Source organism: Natator depressus, chromosome 5 (genome assembly GCF_965152275.1).
Source record: "Natator depressus isolate rNatDep1 chromosome 5, rNatDep2.hap1, whole genome shotgun sequence".
Taxonomy (NCBI): Eukaryota; Metazoa; Chordata; order Testudines; family Cheloniidae; genus Natator; species Natator depressus.
The window spans coordinates 25,270,427-25,290,854 of record NC_134238.1 but is presented as its reverse complement, the minus strand read 5'-3'; the positions used below and the strand labels follow the sequence as shown (position 1 = coordinate 25,290,854).

The window sequence follows — 20,428 nt, the reverse complement described above, 5'->3', positions numbered from 1 at the left end:
TTCATCAAGACTGTCTTCTCCAGAAGCAAACACAGAAGTTAAAATTTTAATTAACATTTCAAACCCATTTTACAGCTTATCGTAATGACAAGTGCATCTCACCATGTTAATATTCAGGATAGCATACTAAGAAAATGAGCACAGACATCATTGTAAAAGGAAATTCTGACAATTGTGGGATTGGAAAGGTAACCTACAGTAATATTCTTCTGGGTTCTGTTGGATTTAAATTACCAAAGAAAAGTCAGTTGAAGGAAAACAATTCTGAGGACCTTTTATTATGGCCTACAGCTTAAGAGGTCATTGTGGAATATTTGTTTTAGGACCTAGAGGCAAGATGGGGTGGGAGAACACCACACCCGAACAAACTTCATGAAGGAGGAGTGATTTTAAGCCACTCATCACTCCTAAAGAGACATCAAGGAGGAATTATCTAAAATTTGAAATCTGGGTGGAAGGATGAGAGCATCCCAAAGCCCACTCAGTGGTGTCGAAGATCCTGATCCTGCATTATTAAAGTCAATGGGAGCCTTGTTATGGACAAAGGGCAACGTGGACTTCCTTTTTCTTTTACTCCTGCCTCTTGTAGTCCTTTAGACTGTGTTAGGGGTACGTTTGTAATTTTGTGTATTAAATATTAGTTTCATTTTTTTCTTGTTAATGTGTTGTTGCTTTTTCAGTTCTGCAAATAAGTAGCCTAAATTTGATCTACCCTTGACATCTGGTCATTTTTCAACCAATACATGAGAGACTAGGGAGTTTCCATTCTGCTCTGAACAGTTATAAGTTAAAAAAGTGGATGATGGAAGCTCCTTGGCTGTGGATGAATTCTCCAGTTAAGAAGATGTCTTTGAAACCCGCAAACTAGAGGTAATCTACTTAGGGAAACACTTTCCATGCACAATTCTAGTTATAGTTCAAATGACCAGTCATGTGGCTTTACATCTAGAAAAACTCCCTACTTTGACCCACCAAAAGAAGTAACTATTTTTGTATTTTAGGTCATGAAAACTAAACTAAATCACTAGACAGTAGAATTGTTGAAAAAAAACTAATACACCCATCAGTGAAAGTGTAATTAAACTACTTCTCAATTATGTTGTAATTCGATGGGATTGTAAGGCAGAACTGAGTTCTAACCACCACAGCATACTCTTTTCCCCTCCAGATTTTATTTTTCTTTGCTCCATTGTGGTGATACCCTAATTAAATCTGTAGGCTGTGGTGGAATCGGTGTTAGAATTATATTTTCTAAATGATTTCCCTGCATTGATCTATGCAATTTACAAGTCATATGAAAGCTCTCATTATACTGTATCTTCAGATTCACACATCTATATGAATTTGAATTTGAACCAAAATAAACTTAACTTGAATTAACATTTCTTTCTGGGTGTTTTTACATCTTTTTTTTCCTTTGTCACATTTTTCTTCCTTTAATTGCCTTTTGCATTCTGTGGAGGCTAACCGTTTTATTCATGTGAGAGTTTAAGAAACGGGCATTTGAATTCTTGAGAAGTACTGATGCATTAATAAGCTCCTGCTGGGTAAAAAGTACAGGATTTCCTGAAACCGTACAATATGAGTTCAAATATTTGGAGTGTGTTTGAAGATTTCCCCACTACAGAGAATTTGAAAGAAATCACACAATACCAGAATAATGTAAAACTATTTTTATTGAAAATACATCTACAAAGTAATGTTTCTCAATCCACATTGGGTGCATCTAAATGCAGAGCCAATGAGAGATGGGGAATGGAATCTTTCTATAGTAATTGATTTCCATAAGAAACAAAGTTAGTAAAAAAAAAAATCACAAACTTTGTGACACAATTCATTTTTTTCAACTTATGTCATAGAAAGACAACCATTTACATTATGTCTTTGCAGGGTATTTCCAAATAGAGTCTCAACAAAAATTAAACTGTTACTCCAGACATTCTAAAGTTAACTTTTATAAACACACACTGAATACAGGATCTATATAAAAATATCTCTAATTACATATCCGAAGATGCCTGTCTGCATTCTAGGTTTTCATTCTGTTAGCAAAAAAAGTTCACATTTTATCACTTTCAGTCAGAGATTCATCTAGAGCTTTGAGGTGATTAAAGCACTGACTGCTGAATACTCTCGGCTAAATTCTGCTCACTTCACTCATGAGTTGTTCCTGCTACCATTGGCTGGCCTGCTAAAAATGAGTAGGATTTGTCACTCTTGGAAAAAGAAGCCTGCCTTGTTGCTTTAAAAATGGGAAAAGACTGCCTTCAATCATCACACTCATATTTTCACCACAGTTACATTGACATTACATATGAATTCTTATGGTCTTCTGGAGACAAAAGCTACAGATGTTTTTGAATGTTTGGCAAGTGGCAGTTGTGGTATGACGTGGGAATGTCTCAGTTCTGTCTCTCTCTCTCTTAGTTCAGACCAAATCCAAACATTTTCAAATCCAAACATTTAGTTCAGAACAAATCAAACATAAAATAGACCACTCAACTAGTTTTGTGCTTGTGGATTCGTATTCCTCAGTTACCTATCTCTAACTGCACCATAAATCTTTCCAGTTTGACTCCTACAGTAATAGAAGGAGTGGAAAAGGAAAATATATACAATTAATATTTTTCATAAAAGGGTTTTTTCAGGGAATAATCTTGAAATGAACAAAAAAAAGCCATAGGATTCGGAGTGTATTTCTCCTCCCCCCCCTTTTTTTGTTTCCTTCTCTGTGTTTTGAAGGAGATCTACAATATTACTCTTAAAATCTTTTCTTATTATATTTTTAACATTTATTAAATGTATTTACTATTCTTCAGTTTATATATATTTTTCCTAGTAAGTAATAGAGCACCCATTAGTTTTGCTTTCTAAAAATTTATTTTTTATATTTGAGTTGCTCCTGGTAAACCCAAAAAGATATGGGAACCTCCCAGTGAGATGGGGAGTTCTCTCCCCTATGTAAAACAAGGAATATTTGGCTAATAGTTTTACTACTTATTCATGGAATGACACCAGGCTAACTGATGACAATATTTCCATTTTTTGAAAGTGACCTCTTGGTCACAGGTCTTCCAGCAATGCAATTTCAGCAACACAGACAGGTTTAGAGCCCCATCCAATTAGGTTCGGAGCATCTCTTGCCAGGTATGAAGTACCTCTTGCAAAGTGTTGGCCCTCTCTGCTATTTTTATTACATATTATTTAGATTGTGAATGCACCCACAGTGTGCTATGTGCCTTCTGAGCACAGATGAAGTACACCTCCCACCCCAAAAAGCATACAATCCTTCAAGCACTTCTCTGCATATGTGTAACATTGCTCATGTGAGTAGTGGCATTGAAGTTAAGGGGACTACTCAGGTGAGTGAAAATACACATATGCATAAGTGTCTGCTGGTCAGTGGGAGCTGAAAGTGCTAAGCACTTGTCAAGAACTGGCCCTCACTGACCCTAAAGTGTCCTATTAAGATGAAATCACCTCCTCAGAAATGACATTTCAGCTCAGCTGATAAAAGTGCTGATTGTGGGTATTTTTTTTACCTGAACATCTCTACTTTTTTTTAAATTTAAAAGTCCTCCTTTTTATTGTCTTGCTAGTAATAGGATAAAGAAATAACATATCACCAGAAGGGAAAAAAAAGAAATCCTGTTAATTTCCTTGTTTGGGTGCAGTTGTCAAGTTAAAAATGTTGATTTGTGTGCTTACTGATGTTAAGAAATGGGCAATAGGTATTTAAAAAAATAAAACCCTTTTCAGGCTGTATTATCTATTGTGACTTTCCAGCTTATAAAAACGAGATCACATTTACAGGACTGAGTAACATATACACTGGTATGTTTTTTAATGATTTAATAGACACTCTCCCTCTTCCCCCTCTCCCCCGCCTCCAGTTAGCACATCTCTAGCAGGACCAGTATGATAACTCGCCAATTTTTTTTTAAGTGGGATGCAAACACATACCTTGGGCACTGCTAATTCAGAATGTTTTTGATCAACTCTGTTCCAATGCTATCATATGGGGGAAAGCAAGATATAAATGGACTTCTTGAAAACAAGATATAAATGGTTGTAGAAAGTATGTTTCCCACACTCCTGGTGTTGGAATCATGCCTGGTCTATCCTACATCTTGGTTTCACTGTCTAATGGTTTTTCGCTCTCATTTTCCTGTGAGATCAGTTGGTATGGTTTTTTCATTTCATTCTCTTCTATCACGGAATTACCCATCTCAGCATCCCTGTTCTTCAGCTCATTCCGTGACAAATGTTCAACAATCCCTGCACCAATGGAGTCACCCAAGACATTTGTAGTGGTACGAAGACGGTCCCTGTGGAAAATAGTTGCGTTAGTCTTGTTTTCCCCACTTGTTTAAGTGAAACATTCAGAGTCTCTGTGTAAAATAGCTTTTGAAAATAACCATGAGATGATCCAATACTTCTACGTGTATTCATCTATCAGAAATGTTAATAGCATTACTCCATCTTTGCGGAAACTAACAATTGTACCAGAATTCTAAGCCTAATGCAGTGACCTGAAACATAATGTTACTAGCCATTTCACAGGATGATATGATTGCTATGTTATGAAGTGATCTGAGCAGAGTGGGCTTGTGGCAGCTCATGTTTGGGGGCTTGTGAGTATGTTACAATAAGTCAGGTGTAATGACCTCCTGATATCTGAATTGACTGAATGTTGCCTTCTTAGCTGTCATTCCCAGAATGAAAATAAACTATTGTAAATAATCTAGGGTGATATTCATGCGTGCTGCAGAGGTCCAGAGCAAGGGCCGTTGTACCACTTAAGACCCCCCAATGATTGCACATGGAGACTGCAGGCAAGCAGCCTGTCACTGTGTGACTAGCCCCTTTAAGGGCAGATGGGCCCAGCCCTGCCTGTGACTGATCAGCTGCATCCCAGTTGAGGTTTTGAGTGATTTCAAAGGGAGTTAGGCACTTAAATACTTTTGAGGAGCTGGGTGCTGGTCCATATAAAGGCCAGCAAAAATCAGTTGAGCTGTAGGATGGCAGGAATTTCTCCTGTATGAGTCCCTGTGTTAGGAGAAAGATCTGGAGTGGCTGAGATGTGAAGGAAAAGCGTCTGGGAGTTATAGTCCATAGTGGGCACAGGAAATCATTTTTGACATTTTTGCTTAAGGTTTGGTTCAGCCAATACTCTGTTGTGACATTAGTTCTTCTTGGGCTAGTGGACAGCCCAGCATCTTACCCAGCTCTTCAGGGGTGTAAATATAACCCCTACGTGCTGTGAAAGGGTTGCACAGAAGGACCCAATGGTAAAGGGCTGGAGGAAGGTCCACAGAGGAGCTACTGAGACATGTTAAACTCACAACACAGCCCATAGGCTGGAATAACAGCTGGAGGGGAGGAAGAATGCACAGCAATCCTGGAGGCAGGTTGGGGCTGGATTTCACCTTCTCATCACATCCACCTGCCTAGACCTTAAATGTTTGGGATCTATGCACATGGTGAGAATCTCACAGAGTTAGTGATACCCTTAAAAACTGAACATTGTTGTCATAAGTAACACTACTGTTGGGGTAAAGATCAGTTTTCTTTCTGGTACTCACTGAATCACAACATGAGCTACGGTGCTGCTGTATTTTCAGTCCTAGAATAGCACCATCCATAGGCAATCCTGTGAGGAATAGCGTAAAGCGTAGGGATGGGCAAATGACCCTAGTATTGGGAAACTGTTTAACCCCGCATATATTTCATCTGAATTTCCCTGTACTCCCTCTCAATGGGCTCAAACGCTTCTCTACACTTACTTTGAGCTGCTGTCAGGAAGTGGGGGTGGTAATAGGAATGAACAGTTAGGTGAACTCTCATACCTCTCTGGATGTCTTCCATGGGAGAACAACAGCCATTTCATCTCTCCCCTGCCTTCTCACTTTTAGCAGCATTCCCCTTTACTCTATCTAGATAAGAAGTAGGACTGTGAAAAGGACATAACATAAGAAGGGCCATACTGGGTCAGACCAAAGGTCCATCTAGCCCAGTATCCTGTCTTCCAACAGTGGCCAATGCCCGGTGCCTCAGAGGGAATGAACAGAAAAGGTAATTATCAAGTGATCCAAACAAATACTCTCTGAAGAGCTGGGATGGAGAAAAGGGGGAAAATGGCTGCTATCCTTCCCTGACAGACATTGACATGGAGTGGAGGAACACCTACCTCTTCAATTACCCTAGCTCCACAAAGGCATCTCCAGGTAAGTGGATCAGCCTGTCTGTCACCCTTATTTGCACTGGCAGACATGGAAAGGTTCCTGGCTTCTGCTGCTGACAGTGATGCTGTTCTATCCCTATAACCATGCACAGAGAAATGCAGCTGGGCCTAAGGGGATTCCACAGGTACTTACAGATGTAGGAAGGTTGCTCAGTGTTCTCCTCCTTTAGCACAGTGGTTCTCAACTGAGGGTCCATGGCAGCTGAAGCCTGGAGCCCTGAGCCAGCCCCCCACTCCCTTTCTCTGGCCCTGGAGTTTTTATAGCATCATTCAGAAAGAAAATGTCAAGAACCCCTTCTCTAGCAGACACAGAGGTGGGGAAACAAATGAGTCAGCCACATTAGCCAAATGTCTGGCCATATTCAGATGGCTGATAAGGCTAATATGCATATTATTCAGAAGACTAACTATTCAATTCATCCATCCTTAGGGAAAGCACACAAATCTTCACTGGTCTGGACAGCCAGAAGGGTTGGGATAAATCAACTCTAAACTGATCCACTGAATTTTCAGACTTTGAGCCTCCTTCACGGTAGGATAAAATTTTATTCTTCAAAATAACCACATTTTTCAACTATTTTCAGTAAAGGAATAAGCCAACTTATCACATGATCACAAATCAGAAATTATCAGAATGTCCCTGTCCAATGTATTTTATAATATGCTATAGCCCTTTAAGGACTCTGTAAGAAATACTCACAAGAACCAGTCTACTGCAATGATAAGAGTGATGTCCTCTGTAGGCAAACCAACAGATGTCAACACAATGACCATGGTGACCAGTCCGGCTTGAGGAATTCCTGCAGCCCCAATACTGGCAGCTGTAGCTGTGATGCTGTGTAGAGAGATGACAGTGAAGAAATAAGTCAGTTTCCAAAAAGAAGTCTCCTTACTATTTAGTAAACATTTTAAAAGTTATGAAGAAAATTACTGATTTTAGGATGAATACATGTTATAATAATGATAACAACTAGCAGCCCCAGGGATGGAGCAGCACACCATTGTACTAGGCACTGTACAAACAAAAAAGGAAAAGACAATTTTCCCAATTGTATAAAGGGCTCTAGAGAAAAATCTGAATCAAGGCAGGCATTCGAGTGGGTAGTTTTCTTTCTGAGTTTTCATACAATTTCACATTGTTGGAGAAACACATGGTGCAGAGACCTAAGGGGTCTTTAAGTAGAAATGCCTATTTTAGAGACGGGTCTGAACTAAATCCCCAATCTGAACACATGCAAACTTTATGAAAGTGTGGATCTGGATCCAAACTTCATAGTTAGCCCTTATCTTAATAATGGCTGAAACCCTGGATCTAAGCACCTTTTGGGCTTTAGAGAAATGTGGATCTCGATCTGAATTTTCTTGGTCTCATCTCATCCTTGTTTGATAAATAATCTTCTGTATCTTATGGAGGAATCAAGATTTAAAGCACAGATCTAATGATAACACATCATTTATCATCCCTATGTAATACTAGAGAACTTAATCTAAAAGACAGTATCCATATAATCCATGGCAAGTTTCATATATGTACTGGAGAGCAGATATCCAGAATCAAAATGAGTCATGAGGATCTGAAAGCAGAATTTTCCCTTGTCTTGATTGAATATTGAACTAGGATGACCATTTTTAAAACTAGACATGCTTCTTACAGCACAAAGTTCATAATGAACAAAATCTGAGATTTCTCCAATTCATTTGTATTCCCTTAGCATTAGTATTGTAGCATGTTACTGTGTTGATTGCTTATGGTGCATACTTCACATGCAGCTGAATCACAAATAGAAAGAGACAATTAGACAACACCAACTACAGTACTTTGCTATGTCTCAGTAACACCTTTTCTGCTCCTAGCATTCTTCATAGTAATAACTTACTCTAACACAAATTGCAACTGGAGTATGCACCCACTGGACAGCACTGTGCAGAATATAAACCTACAGCTCTTAAGCACAGATACTTAAGCTATCTAAAGTAAAATACTTTTAAAATGATGGCTGTTGCTGACCCTCTTAAATGCAATGATCAGTTGTTCACACCATTGTTATTTAAAGGCACGTTGAATCAAAGTATATAGATAATGGCTTCTATACCTGATTGTGATAATCTGCCCAAAGTTCAGTTCAAAGTTGTTAACCTGTGCGATGAAAATTGCAGCCAAAGCCTCATATAAAGCAGTCCCATCCATGTTAATTGTAGCACCCACTGGGAGCACAAATCTTGTAATACGCTTGTCCACTCCATTATTCTCTTCTAGACATTTAAATGTTATGGGTAGGGTGGCAGAACTAAAACAAGAAAAAAAAGACAATATACATACTCATTTATATAATAATCTTCTATACTAGAGAGGAGTAGGCCTGAAATAGTGTCCAAAAGCATAAAAAATTAGTCTATGACAATGAATTTATTCAGCTATATCAGCCTATGTTGTTCATCATACCAATAATATTATAGCATAGATTTCTCAGACGTAGATATTGTTTTAACTTTGTGGGCCTAGTAATTACAGCAGTACCTCCAGTGATATTTGTAAATTTCTTCATGGCAGAAAACCATCTTTTCTAATGCTTCATGGTATTTGTGTAGACTAAGGCCCTCTCATTGACATCCATTGGAGATTTGCATATGGACTGCAGGATTGGAAACATTTTGGTCAGATTTTATTTATAATTGGGATTTAAAATTTCATAGCGTACCTTGAAGATGTTCCCAAAGCTGTGATCAATGCCTGCAGAAGTCCTCCAATAAATACCCAAGGGTTCTTACGAACAACCAGGAAGTAGAGTAGTGGTAGAACAATAATAGCATGAATGAGCAAACCAATGATAACTGTTACAGTGTACATGGCAAGCTGTCCACCAATCACACCCATATCTTCCATCTCAACAATTTTCCCAGCAATCAAGAACATGATACCGAGTGGGGCATACCTACAAATAAGTAAGCAAATCAATATGTGCTGAACAAATAGATGTTTGTTTGTTTACAAAGTTATACTGATATAATGACCATAAACATCCTGGACCCAATTCAAGATCCTGGGCAGTGGCAAGTCAACCTGGTGGAGGCTACAGCAGTGAAAGTGGCTGCAACACTTGCATGGCTCTGCTGGGGTCAGGGTCAGCAAAGAGGAGGTCAGGAACAGAATGCAGTCAGTCCATCTCCCAGCCATTGACAGCTGGTGGACTCCTGTGGAGTCCTGACTACCATTTAAAAGCCACTTTAAACAATTCCCTGAGGATTCCCCCTGTGGGGGAATGGCTGGGTTGTGTAGGGCTGGGGTAGTGGCTCCTTTGCTACCTGCCTCCTGGTTCTCAGTGCTGAATGTGGTTGGGGAAAGAGGTACAGCCAGAAAGCTATTAGGTTTGGCTGATGCCAGGCTGCTTCAGTCCATAGGCAGCTGGGCATAGGATAGGTAGAGCCACCTGGAGGCTGATTTTATGATGGAGACTGTGCACACGGTTGGGGCTTTGCAAAAGTAGCTTAAACCACTTTCCTCAGCTGTGCCAAATACTACTCAGCCAGAGCTGAGGTCGGGCTCTAACGCTCAATATGGCAACCTGCTAGTTAAGGTATATAAAAGATAATCTTAACTGCAGCTGGACTTTTCACAGGGTCTTATTTACAAAGTTGTTACCTGTCATTTTACTACACTCATGTAAAATAACATAACTTGATTATTACATTCATTATACCATTACTCTCAGCAGCCATCAAACCCACCTTGAAGTTTTCCCAATGTAATAATTCTCTCCCCATATTTTAAATTCTCAAACATTTCCAGTATAATCATAATAATTAATAATGTTTAGAGATGTGATTGTAAAGGACAAAATGTATGAAAAAATATTAGAAATTTTTATAAAAAATAAACTTTATAGCTTTGCATCCATTACTTAAGGAGTTTCCATGACACTGGAGATGTATATGTGTGTAAGACGATCTGCTGTAGCAAATGAGGGAAGATGTCATTTCATAAATGAATTGTTGTGTTTGGCCTCTGACTGAGAAATGTTGCATCTTAGACTTTGTGAAGATTTTATGGTAACCCTTCTGAACAGGGATTTCATTTTTATTTGTCTGTAGAATACCATATAAAAACTAACAGCAATTCACAGGAGAATGAACATTTGTGAATAGCAGTGACATATTACTATGCTATGCACATTGCAAATGCAAATAGTGTTCTGAACTAATGAAAATAATGGGCATATTGTTGATGAATGGGATTGTGACAAGGTGCCTATCTCGAGTTAGAGGGAAGGAGTAATAAGAGTTAGGGTATGGTAAGAGAATCTTTATATGCCAAGCAAACTCTGTCATGGACTCTAAAGAGTATATTTACCTCTTAATGGTAATGACAATAGGAATTACTTACATGCATCAAGAGATGAATATACATTAAAATATTTAGATCCTTTTCAGATGATCAGTGTGCAGAACTCAATTTTACAACATTATGTTTAGTTATAAATAGCTAAACAGGTATTATCCTTCAGGACTGGATCCTCAGCAGCTGTCAGTTGGGGTAGGTCTAGTGAAGTCAATGGAGCTATACCAATTTTCAGCAGCAGAAGATTCTTAGATTCATAGATTTTTAAGGCCAGAAGAGACCATGATGACCTCACTGTACATTAAGCTGTGGGGGCATTGTTTGGCTTGAAGGAAAAGATGTGTGGCCCTTTTTAGGCTGGAAAGGCTGCCCCCTTGGAAAGACTGCTGAGTGTGAGAGTGACTTGCTGCAGTAGCTTCAGACCAGGTCAGTGTGCGGATGCTGACCCATCCCCTGCCCCCAGTGACTGGAAGAGAGGGGAGACTATTTAGGTCCGTGCTGATGCAGGAAAAGCCCTCTTTTTACCTGGATCAGGTAGAGCAACACCAATCCTCCCACCCACAAGAAATAGTTAAATACCAGGTTTTTCATGATCCGCTGTGCGGATGACGCCAGTTGCTCCTTTCTCAGGGGTCTGGGAAGGCATTTTTCCCATACCACCAGATTGGCCAAGGCAAGGTGGGTTTTTTCACCTTCCCTACAGTGGGTTGGGGGCTTAGTTGGGGCAAACATGAAATGACGGTTAGGTTACAATGTCTCGACTCATTATGTAAATGTGGGTGGATATCTAGTGCAGGTACTCAGTAGGGAAGGGATACAGTGATCATATAAAATGGATTGGTAAAGGATTTAAAGGCGATATTCTTTAAATGAAGAGAAGGGGGGCTTCAGGGCTCCTATGACTGGCACAGCAGGGAGCCAACCCCACCTCTTTTATAGCCCCCCTTAATCTACATTTGAGCGGGGGAGGTGGTGAGATCCCAGCAGCTGGTTGGCTGGGGACCAGGATGGGTAAAGGGGGAGGGCTGATAGCAGCGCCTCCCCCCCAGGTATATGTAAACGATTATGGAATTACCTGCATTGTACACTTTTATCTGCCAGGTACTCACTGACATTTAGGAATAAACGTGTGGCCTAATTAAATCACAGCCAGTCTCTCCTGTCCTCCTTCCAGCAAAGCTGAACAATGAATTTCTAATCTGACCTCCTGCAAAACACAGGTCCTCAGTATCCAGCACATGCTAGTGCTGAATGTTCAAAACATTTTGACATAATAATTTAACATAGCACTTAACAGAGGCACTTACCACATGATTAGAGCTACCAATCTCATGATAGCTTCATTAAGGCTATCAAAGAAGTGTCTTAATGGCTGCCCTTGCTCCTTCATGTTCCCAATCACCAATCCGAAGCTTATTGAGAAGACCACCAGTCCCAGTGCATTCACTCCATTTACGGCACCTGGAACAGGGATCACCTCCTCTTTCATTCGAGTTAGGGTTTCCATTGCTTCTGATACATTGTTTATTACGGAAGCCACCACGGATGTTTCATTGGGTGGAATTGCTACTCTAAATATTCTCTTGTCATAGTTTGTTTTGAACTTAAAAAAAAAGAAGAAAAGACAGAAAACAGAGTGACTTACTGCAAAAACAGATGAGTACACTTTTGTGAAACTAGCAGTATTACTTCCCAATTTTAAAATGTCTTTTGAGTTATTAGTTTGTGTCATATTTAGGGGTAAAATAAAGTTTTAGGGTGAAATTCTGGATCTCCTGAAGTAAATGGAAAACCTCACATTGGCTTCAATGGAGCCAGCATTTCACCCTTATTTTCAAGAATTCATGTGCTCAGATTAATATTTCAAACATACAGCTTTGATCAAAGCTGTATGTTTGATCAAAGCTCTATGTTTGTCAGAGATATGATTTTTGTGACAAAACTGTGTCTTTTAGTTTGTGTTTTTATAATGAGTCATGATTTTTTCACTGAGTTTGCCTACTACTCAGCAAGACTTCCATGAATTGGCCTTTTTTGGCTCTTTATATGCTTTTAAACTATTGATTACAGATATTTCCTACTTTTCTACTGGAAAAATAAATGTAAGGATGATATAAGTATCATGACTTTTCCTTTTTTAAATACTGAAATTAGGACTTTTACATATTTTTTCCCTAACAAAGCCATGAATTTTTCTCTCTCTTTTTAACCATTTGTTATTGATTTACCTCTTTGTTTACAAACTAATTCTGTTTCGTGTGACCACTGACATCAGGTGGACAAATGAGATTCAAGTTCTCAGCATTCTCCAAATCTTTGCTTTAAAAACAATATTTCACAATGTATTCATTTCTATTTTTCCCAGGATAATTTCATATCCTGCATATTTATATCTGTACCAGAAAACAAATCACAGCCCTATCCTGTCTAAACACAAGGAACCTAATTCTCATTTACATAAAGGCATCTTTACACCTCTCTGGGTAACATTTTTTAAAAGCACCTAAGTGACTCAGGAACTTTTATCTCATTGCACCCAATGGTACTTAGGCATCTAAGTCACTTAGGCGATGTTGATAATTTTACCCCATTACACCTACCCACTGATAATGAGGATCAGGCCCAAGGAGTTCAGTATTATTACTAATAGTTCAAAACTATTGCAAGACTTTGGAAGTTTTTAAGTGAAATGAATGCATAGTTGGCATTCTTGTGACTAAGAACAGCAACCTGAGTGTAGGGGAAGAAAAGAGTCAACTGGTCTGAGGTATGGTTAGATTCCATACATCAGACACACGATCTTGATGCACTGCTCAACCATTGCAGTCATGAAGGTGGATTCAGTCCTTAACTCCCAGCGGAAGTACCTTTCTGAAGATTTAGTGGAAACCTTTTATACAAGGACACATTTGTCAAAATAGCCAGATACTCAAGGGTTTTAAATCAAATTTGTAAAGAAACCACTAATCACTAATCATGTAATCTGAGAAATGGAAATTACCTGGAATTTATAATTAAAGGAATATTATTTATTTGACTCAGTAATATCTCGCCAGGTACCATCTAATGTGGTACTTCAAACATTTCCAACTCTTTTTCCATGCACCTAGCAATGGTAATTGTGACTTATATATTTGTATTCTTGCTTTTAAGGGGAAAAAAGTACCCAGGAGGCTTTATGAAAGCAACAGGTCTGCAAGCGGTGAATGTGCAGGAGCGGTGGGTATGTAAATTACACAATCATTTTTTTTAAATTAGATTTAGGAGACACTGAGTTAATGTCTTCCACCTTGCACCATTTCTCAAATTCCATTTCAATAGAGGGAAACACTTGATCCTTTATTAGATAATATTATCTTTAAGGGCATGAAATAGGGTATCAAGTTCAAGGACCGTACAGAGAGATTCAGAACTCTTCTGCTGATTCAGATGTCAGGTGCTAGAACCCTGCACAGATGTAGAGCTTTTCTGCTGACTCACCCTGTCAGCCAGATTATGTCATCCTTTTAATGCCAGACCAGGATATGAAAGGGTCTGAGTGGATAATGGGTGTCATTCTGAGGCACAGAAAACTAGGGTGTAAGACACAGTATTAGTGCAGGGAAGAATTCTAGTTGGTCTCAGGAGAAAATATAGGCTGAGGTTTATATTTTATTGTTGCCTTTTAGGTTACAATCAAGGAAACCCCAAGAAGAGGGTAAGTTTGGCCTGCAGCCAATGAGTGTATTGTGTTAGGAGCAGGGTGGGAACTCCACCTACATACAGATAGTGTCAGGGCAAGATGAAACAGCTTCTTCACAAAGGGAGTAAATGTAGGAGGTCTTGAAATCGATGATGGAATTGCTGAGTCATCAGCATCAACCCCAGGCTGCTGTTCAACAAGTCTTGCTGCCATTTATGTAGGAGTACCAACGGCAGCAACATTTCCAGGAGCAACTGCTTTGAAGTCTCTGTGATGGACTGTGTTCATTGGTGGCATCACCTAGTGGTTAGGGGGCTAGGCCTCTGCTTGCCCCACCTCCAATATTTCCCCTTGGCTACAGTCACGATCCTTCAGTCAAGTCACCCATCAGTCTTATTTATTTGCAGGTTGATAGAGTCCTAAGGAAGACATGGTGACCCCCACCCTCAGGATTGGGGGTGGGGGAACCTTTAGTCTATCTATTGATCCCTGTGGGTGTCTAATCCCTGCTGCAGGATTCTAAAGGTCTATACCTCTGCTTCCTTCCCCGAGGGAGAGTCTGGAAGTGAGGATTTTCATGCCCTTCTTAACAAGGGGGATTCGGAAGGGAACCCAGGCCCCCTACTCCACTAGTCTGTGGCCCAGGGTCTTGTAAGAGGCACCAATGTCCAGCACCCAGGACTGCTTTTAAGCTGTCTCCCCAGACCACTTCCTACCACCCACTCTCTCACCAAAGCCTTGCAGTTTGCCTCAGAGTAGTGAAAGAAGAAGAGAATAATTGAACCTTCAGCCCCTCTGGGCTCTGAAGGCAGGCTCTTTCCCTCAGGGAAAAGGTTTCTGCAGACCCCTTCTTCAGGAGCTCTCAAGATAGCTTTTTCTCCCTGCCCTATCAGGTCCCTTCTGCTCCACTTCCAGCTGGCACATGCTTTGCAGGTGAGGCTGGATAGAGTCACCTGGGCCCTGAGTTGCTCTTTAACCCCTTTAGTTCCAGTGTGGGGTTTATACAACAAATCACAGTCTCCTTAACTGAGATGCAGTGCCTGAACTGCTAATAAATCCCAGTCCTTATCAGTCCAAGCTGGGAACCAGAAGATGGTCACTTTTAAGTAGACAGCTACTGCATCTCAGTGGGAGGACGACTAGGTTATCTGTGTGGGCCCTTATGTGAAGGGAAAGGCACAAGCTATATATTGGGGGCTGGGTGAGGATATTTCTATAAATTACAGTGTTAAACTGAACTCTAGTAGAGTTCAGTTCGATCAAAGTGACATTTTAATATCTTACTTCCTGATACTGCGAGTCTTTATTCTTTTGACTATTTTTAAAATGGGACTACTTATGAGAGTTAAGGCTATTCATGTAAGAAAGGCATTGCAGGACTGGGGTATCAGGAAAACAAGGTTGTTATATTTTTGGCAGTAATACACCAGGTCCAAGTTACCAATACATGATGTGCCAGAGATCCTCACAAGCCAATGGAGCTATGCTAATTTATACCAGCGGCGGATATGGCCCCTTCATTTCAAGGTAGAGCCTTTTTTCCCTTGATAGCATTATAGAGATTAAAATAATGGCATTATTGGACTTTTGCAAACTATGGTGTTATTTCAGTAATGAATAATATATTTCAAGATGAATTTTAATTAAATTATCCTAGTATGAAAACAAACAGTATTGATTGCCTTACATACTAAAATGAATCATCACTGCATTTGATGATACAAACCATTGAAAGCAATTTGATTTGTATTTACTGCATGACATTTAAATTAGCAACCTCATACTAGTGTAGTCGAACACTTCAGTAATTAGCTTGCAAAAAAGATAGTGACATAAAATGGTTACTGTTAAAATTCAGTTTTTACCAACAGAGATAACACCATGGTATGTGAGATAATGCAATTAGAATATAATGTAAATTTGGTGACTCGGATACGTGGTATAACTTTTGGTGAAATATTTTTTAATGGTGACCATTGTACCAGCTCAAACCTCCTAGCCTGCCACTACCAACGTGAAATACGCTATAAGAGCAAAAATGAGAAACATAAGAAAAATGGTACCTCAGATTCATGATTCAGCATTTCTATTAATTTCATGCAGACTAGTGTGATGCACATTTTAATCATACTAAATTATTTATGGAAGCATTAATGAATCATCAATGAAGCATCTTAACAGTAGCTGCAATATATCCCAACCAGCTATTATAAGTGCACACAATAGCTAGCATCATATTGATATACTTAATGTGTCTTCTTGTATGTTTAACACTTCTGTTCCATTGTGCAGGGACTTGTAGGAAAGAATAATAATAAATGGATGAACAGGTTCAGAAAAAATACAGTTAGCAGGATGAACCTTGCCATTCTCTTATGTCAGACTTTCTTGATTTCCAACATTAGGTGCCACAAATTTCTCTTTGTGATACTTTAATAGGCTTCAGGTTCCACTTATTTTCAAGTGAAAACTGCCAAAATGCTGACCATCCCACAGGCTCTTGTGCTTCCTTTCCTTCCCCATGGCCATCCAGTTCATCTTGGTCTCCCTCGCCCCTGTGACATAGCCTCAGAATGTGAACCCCAGCTGCAGGTTGCTAATTCTTCTGGGTCATACCATAGGCTCTTCAAATTTAGGGGAGGAAAAGAAATGAAGGGATCAGGGTCAGAGATAGAAGGCAGTGCCAGGGATCTATTAGAATGTCATGAGTGAGAGAGAATATGGGGATTATGAATGGAGAAGAGTTTGAATAAATTCGTCTAAGCTTCAGGTAAGCACCCGAGCTATCTGGATACTGACTGGAACTGAATCTTTTGAGATTCATCCACTGCTAGTAGAAACCGCAAAAACAAGTTGTCAATGTACAGTGGAATGAAGACTGACACTTATCACATGGATGTACACAACTGGTGTAAAGACTCACAGCATTTGGTTTAACCCTATGGGGCTAGCAGTGATCTGAACCTGTTATTGATGCACTGGAAGAGATGCTGAGAGAGACAGGGAGGTAGTAGTATATGTGTTCTTCCACAGTGGGAGAAGAGAGTAACACAAAAAACAGTGACCTAGGCAATTCCCAAACATCTAGGGAAGTGTATTGCCTAGATTAGAATAGGAGGTTGGTAGTGATGATGAACTGCCTGAGGAAAAGCAGGGGGCCAGAGGTAGTAAAACTGATTTATTGGGGAGGGGGAGAGCACTTTAAATTTCCTGACAAAATCTATGTGTCAGCACCTTTCTTTCCAGCTTGACACACCAGGGCAGTGTGAGTCTTTGTCCCTTTCTAGTGCCTGGTCCACACAAAAGTCCACTATAGGCTCCCTCAGACTGTGGGGCTAGAGCCCAGTGGTGGGGGCCTGACAACCTTGTGCTACATTTTTTCTGGGAATTTGTTGGCAGGGTTTTCCCAGCTCTGACGAACATCCCACGCATGCACCCAAGAGGGACTGAGGAGGGCTTTTTTGCCCTGTAGTGACTCCCCCTGCCCACCAGTGGCTGCTGTGGTGCTGGCGCTGAGTGCAGAGAGACTGTCTGCTCCACCACTCCTCTTGCTGGTGCAGCTCTTGTGGAGATACCTTCCAGCAGAGAGGGGGAGTGCAGGGAGAGGAGGCAGCAGCTTGTTGCCTCGGGGTTTTGCTGATAGAGCAGGGAGGGGGACAGAATAGGAGGTGGGGGTGGTCAAAGGGCTGAAGGGTGGAAAGGGAAGCGGAAGCAAGAGCAGAATGGGGATTACGTTCCTGCATTACGTTCCCCTTTCTCCTGCTTTCCTCAGTCATGCAAATAGAAAACAAGCGTCCACCTCAAGGAAATGAGTCACAGTAAGGACAATATAATGTCGTATATCACAGTATTGTAGCATACCATTAATAGTTGATATATATGTGAGCATGGGCTGTAGCCCATGAGAGGACGGAGTACAACATTTGGAAATAACTGGTCTGCTCCACTGCTGCTTAATAGAGCTACTCTTTTAATTCAAAGGTAAAGGCTCATGTTTCCAGTGCTGAAGGTCATAGATTCAAACCCCAATGATTCAAGCAGAATCATTATACAGTACTTCTATGTAAGGCAGGGGGATAAAACCTCAGTATATTTCATTACATTATTTCCTGTGTGGACTAGCAAGATAAAGAAAGAAAAGGCTCTAGTGCATATTCGGCAAATCTCTTCAAGCAAATACATTCATTTTTGAAGGAGACAACAGAGCTGAGAACCGTGTGACCACAGAATTCACCACATAATCTTATTTTTCAAAAGATTATCAGAACTGCTTGATTTTGATGCAGATTTGATGCCAGTTTGGATATTGAGTTGTTGGCAATTATGGTTTCCATATTTCTGCAGCCACACATCATTGTAATCTCTTGGGAGCAAAGGATTATGAAATATATGTGTCAGAATTTTCAGTCTTTATGCCAATACTTAGAATGTTAGTGACCCGGACTATGCAAGTTAAATAATACCTTCTTCACAAGTCTTCTGAGAAACACACCAAAAACCCTTAAGGTAAGTTTTTGAAAAGAAGTCTATAGAGCCACTGTATTTTGATATCTAAATACCTTTGTAAATCTGGTCCATAATTACTTCTGCTGTGAAATGGATTGATATTTTATATTACAGATTTGATGATAAAATAATTTCTAGTTTCTAAAAGTTGCATTGTATTGTATCTATCTTACTTGATTCGAAGTTCAAGGGTATGATTTAAATATTAATAATGCCGATATGGACAGATTTAAAGAGATGCTTTCTCAGTAAGCACAGTCTAATGATGAAAGGGACCAGCCAGAAATAATTGTCCTTAAATATCTCCTATTTATTCAGCTATTTCTGGCAACTCTTCTATACTGTAAGTAAATTGTGACGCATGGTATGTTTGTCAACAAAACCTACAGAAAATTTTTATTTGCATAGCAGTTCTTGCATTGTATAGAGTGGAAATTGTGCATTTAAATAAAAATTTAACTCTCATACTTAAGGTAAAATCTCCTTGCATATATTGGGTTTAAAACAACTAATATGAACTACTTTGCTGTTCACTGCTATCAGTCATTTAAACTGGCCTCATTGAGGTGTTTGTTCAGAACTCTTTTCCACGGTAGCCTGGAGTGTTACTGAGACTATTTAATAAGACTAGACCCCTTGAGTGCTGAGCACATGAAAATGAGACATTTTAAAGATATTGTAAGGCATAGAGAAGCCTCAAGATACAGCTATGGCTCCAGGCAAAATTTCTGATACATAATGAGGGGTTCTCAGGCTGGGGGTTGGGACTCCTCAGGGGATTGTGAGGTTATTACATGGGGGGTCACGAGCTGTCAGCCTCCACCCCAAACCCCGCTTTTCATCCAGCATTTCTAAGGTATGCAATATATTTAAAAGTGTTTTTAATTTATAAGGGGGGTTGCACTCAGAGGCTTGTTATGTGAAGGGGTCACCAGTACAAAAGTTTGAGAACCACTGCACTAATGAATGGTGTATAGCATCAGCTAAAGATGAGAAACTACAGTATCAGAAAGAAATAATCATATTCATGGCAATATATATATATGTAGAAAGCTCACTATATTCATGTATTGCCCTCCAAAGTTTTTTAAGGGAATTTAAAAATCTCACTAGTCTCTTTTATTTTTCCCTTTTAACAGGAATGTTGGTTAGGGCTAGACTACAGGTGGAGGAACACAATAAGTAACAATTAAGTGGCATTCCTGCCTTATCATCAGGCAGTAAGTGAGAAGTACAAGCAATGCTTTATATTAATTTGACCTATATGCTTTGCTTTTGAAGTGTGCAGAGTTGGCTCCTCTACTTCCAACCTGTGTTCTTTGCAGACTTCCCATGTGATATTCCTGGATGTGTTCCAGCCTTTGTACTAATAGTACATTGATTATTCACCATCTCTTCATCCCCCTGAGCCCAATATTGTCTTTGAAAAGAAAATTCTCCATTGATTTTCATTAAGCTTGCCTTTGGCTCATGAATCACGCAAATCTGGAGAAGTTTTAATTTTTGAGCTTGCTGGCCCAGGTGGGTTTTCCCAGTTCTCACAACAAGTACCACTGTACAAATGAACAAGAACAAACACCCATTTTAGTTCATTTTCTTTAGCTGAAAAATAATAGTACATGTAAGATCCATGACTGCTGTAAGGACAAGCAAAATCATT

The 20,428-nt window shown here is 39.7% G+C and overlaps 1 protein-coding gene across 1 annotated transcript in view; it reads right to left on the bottom strand.

Moving 5' to 3' along the window:
• Positions 1 to 2,163: 2,163 nt before the first annotated feature.
• SLC1A3 (solute carrier family 1 member 3) overlaps positions 2,164 to 20,428 on the bottom strand; it is an 86,221-nt gene continuing 67,956 nt past the window's right edge. Inside the window, exons 6-10 of the mRNA XM_074952485.1 lie at positions 11,888 to 12,183; positions 8,944 to 9,177; positions 8,338 to 8,532; positions 6,945 to 7,079; positions 2,164 to 4,328 (exon numbers count right to left, since the gene is read on the bottom strand). Coding sequence (XP_074808586.1) covers positions 4,124 to 4,328; positions 6,945 to 7,079; positions 8,338 to 8,532; positions 8,944 to 9,177; positions 11,888 to 12,183 — 1,065 coding nt within the window. The 3' untranslated portion in view covers positions 2,164 to 4,123. The remainder of the gene's footprint in view (positions 4,329 to 6,944; positions 7,080 to 8,337; positions 8,533 to 8,943; positions 9,178 to 11,887; positions 12,184 to 20,428) is intronic.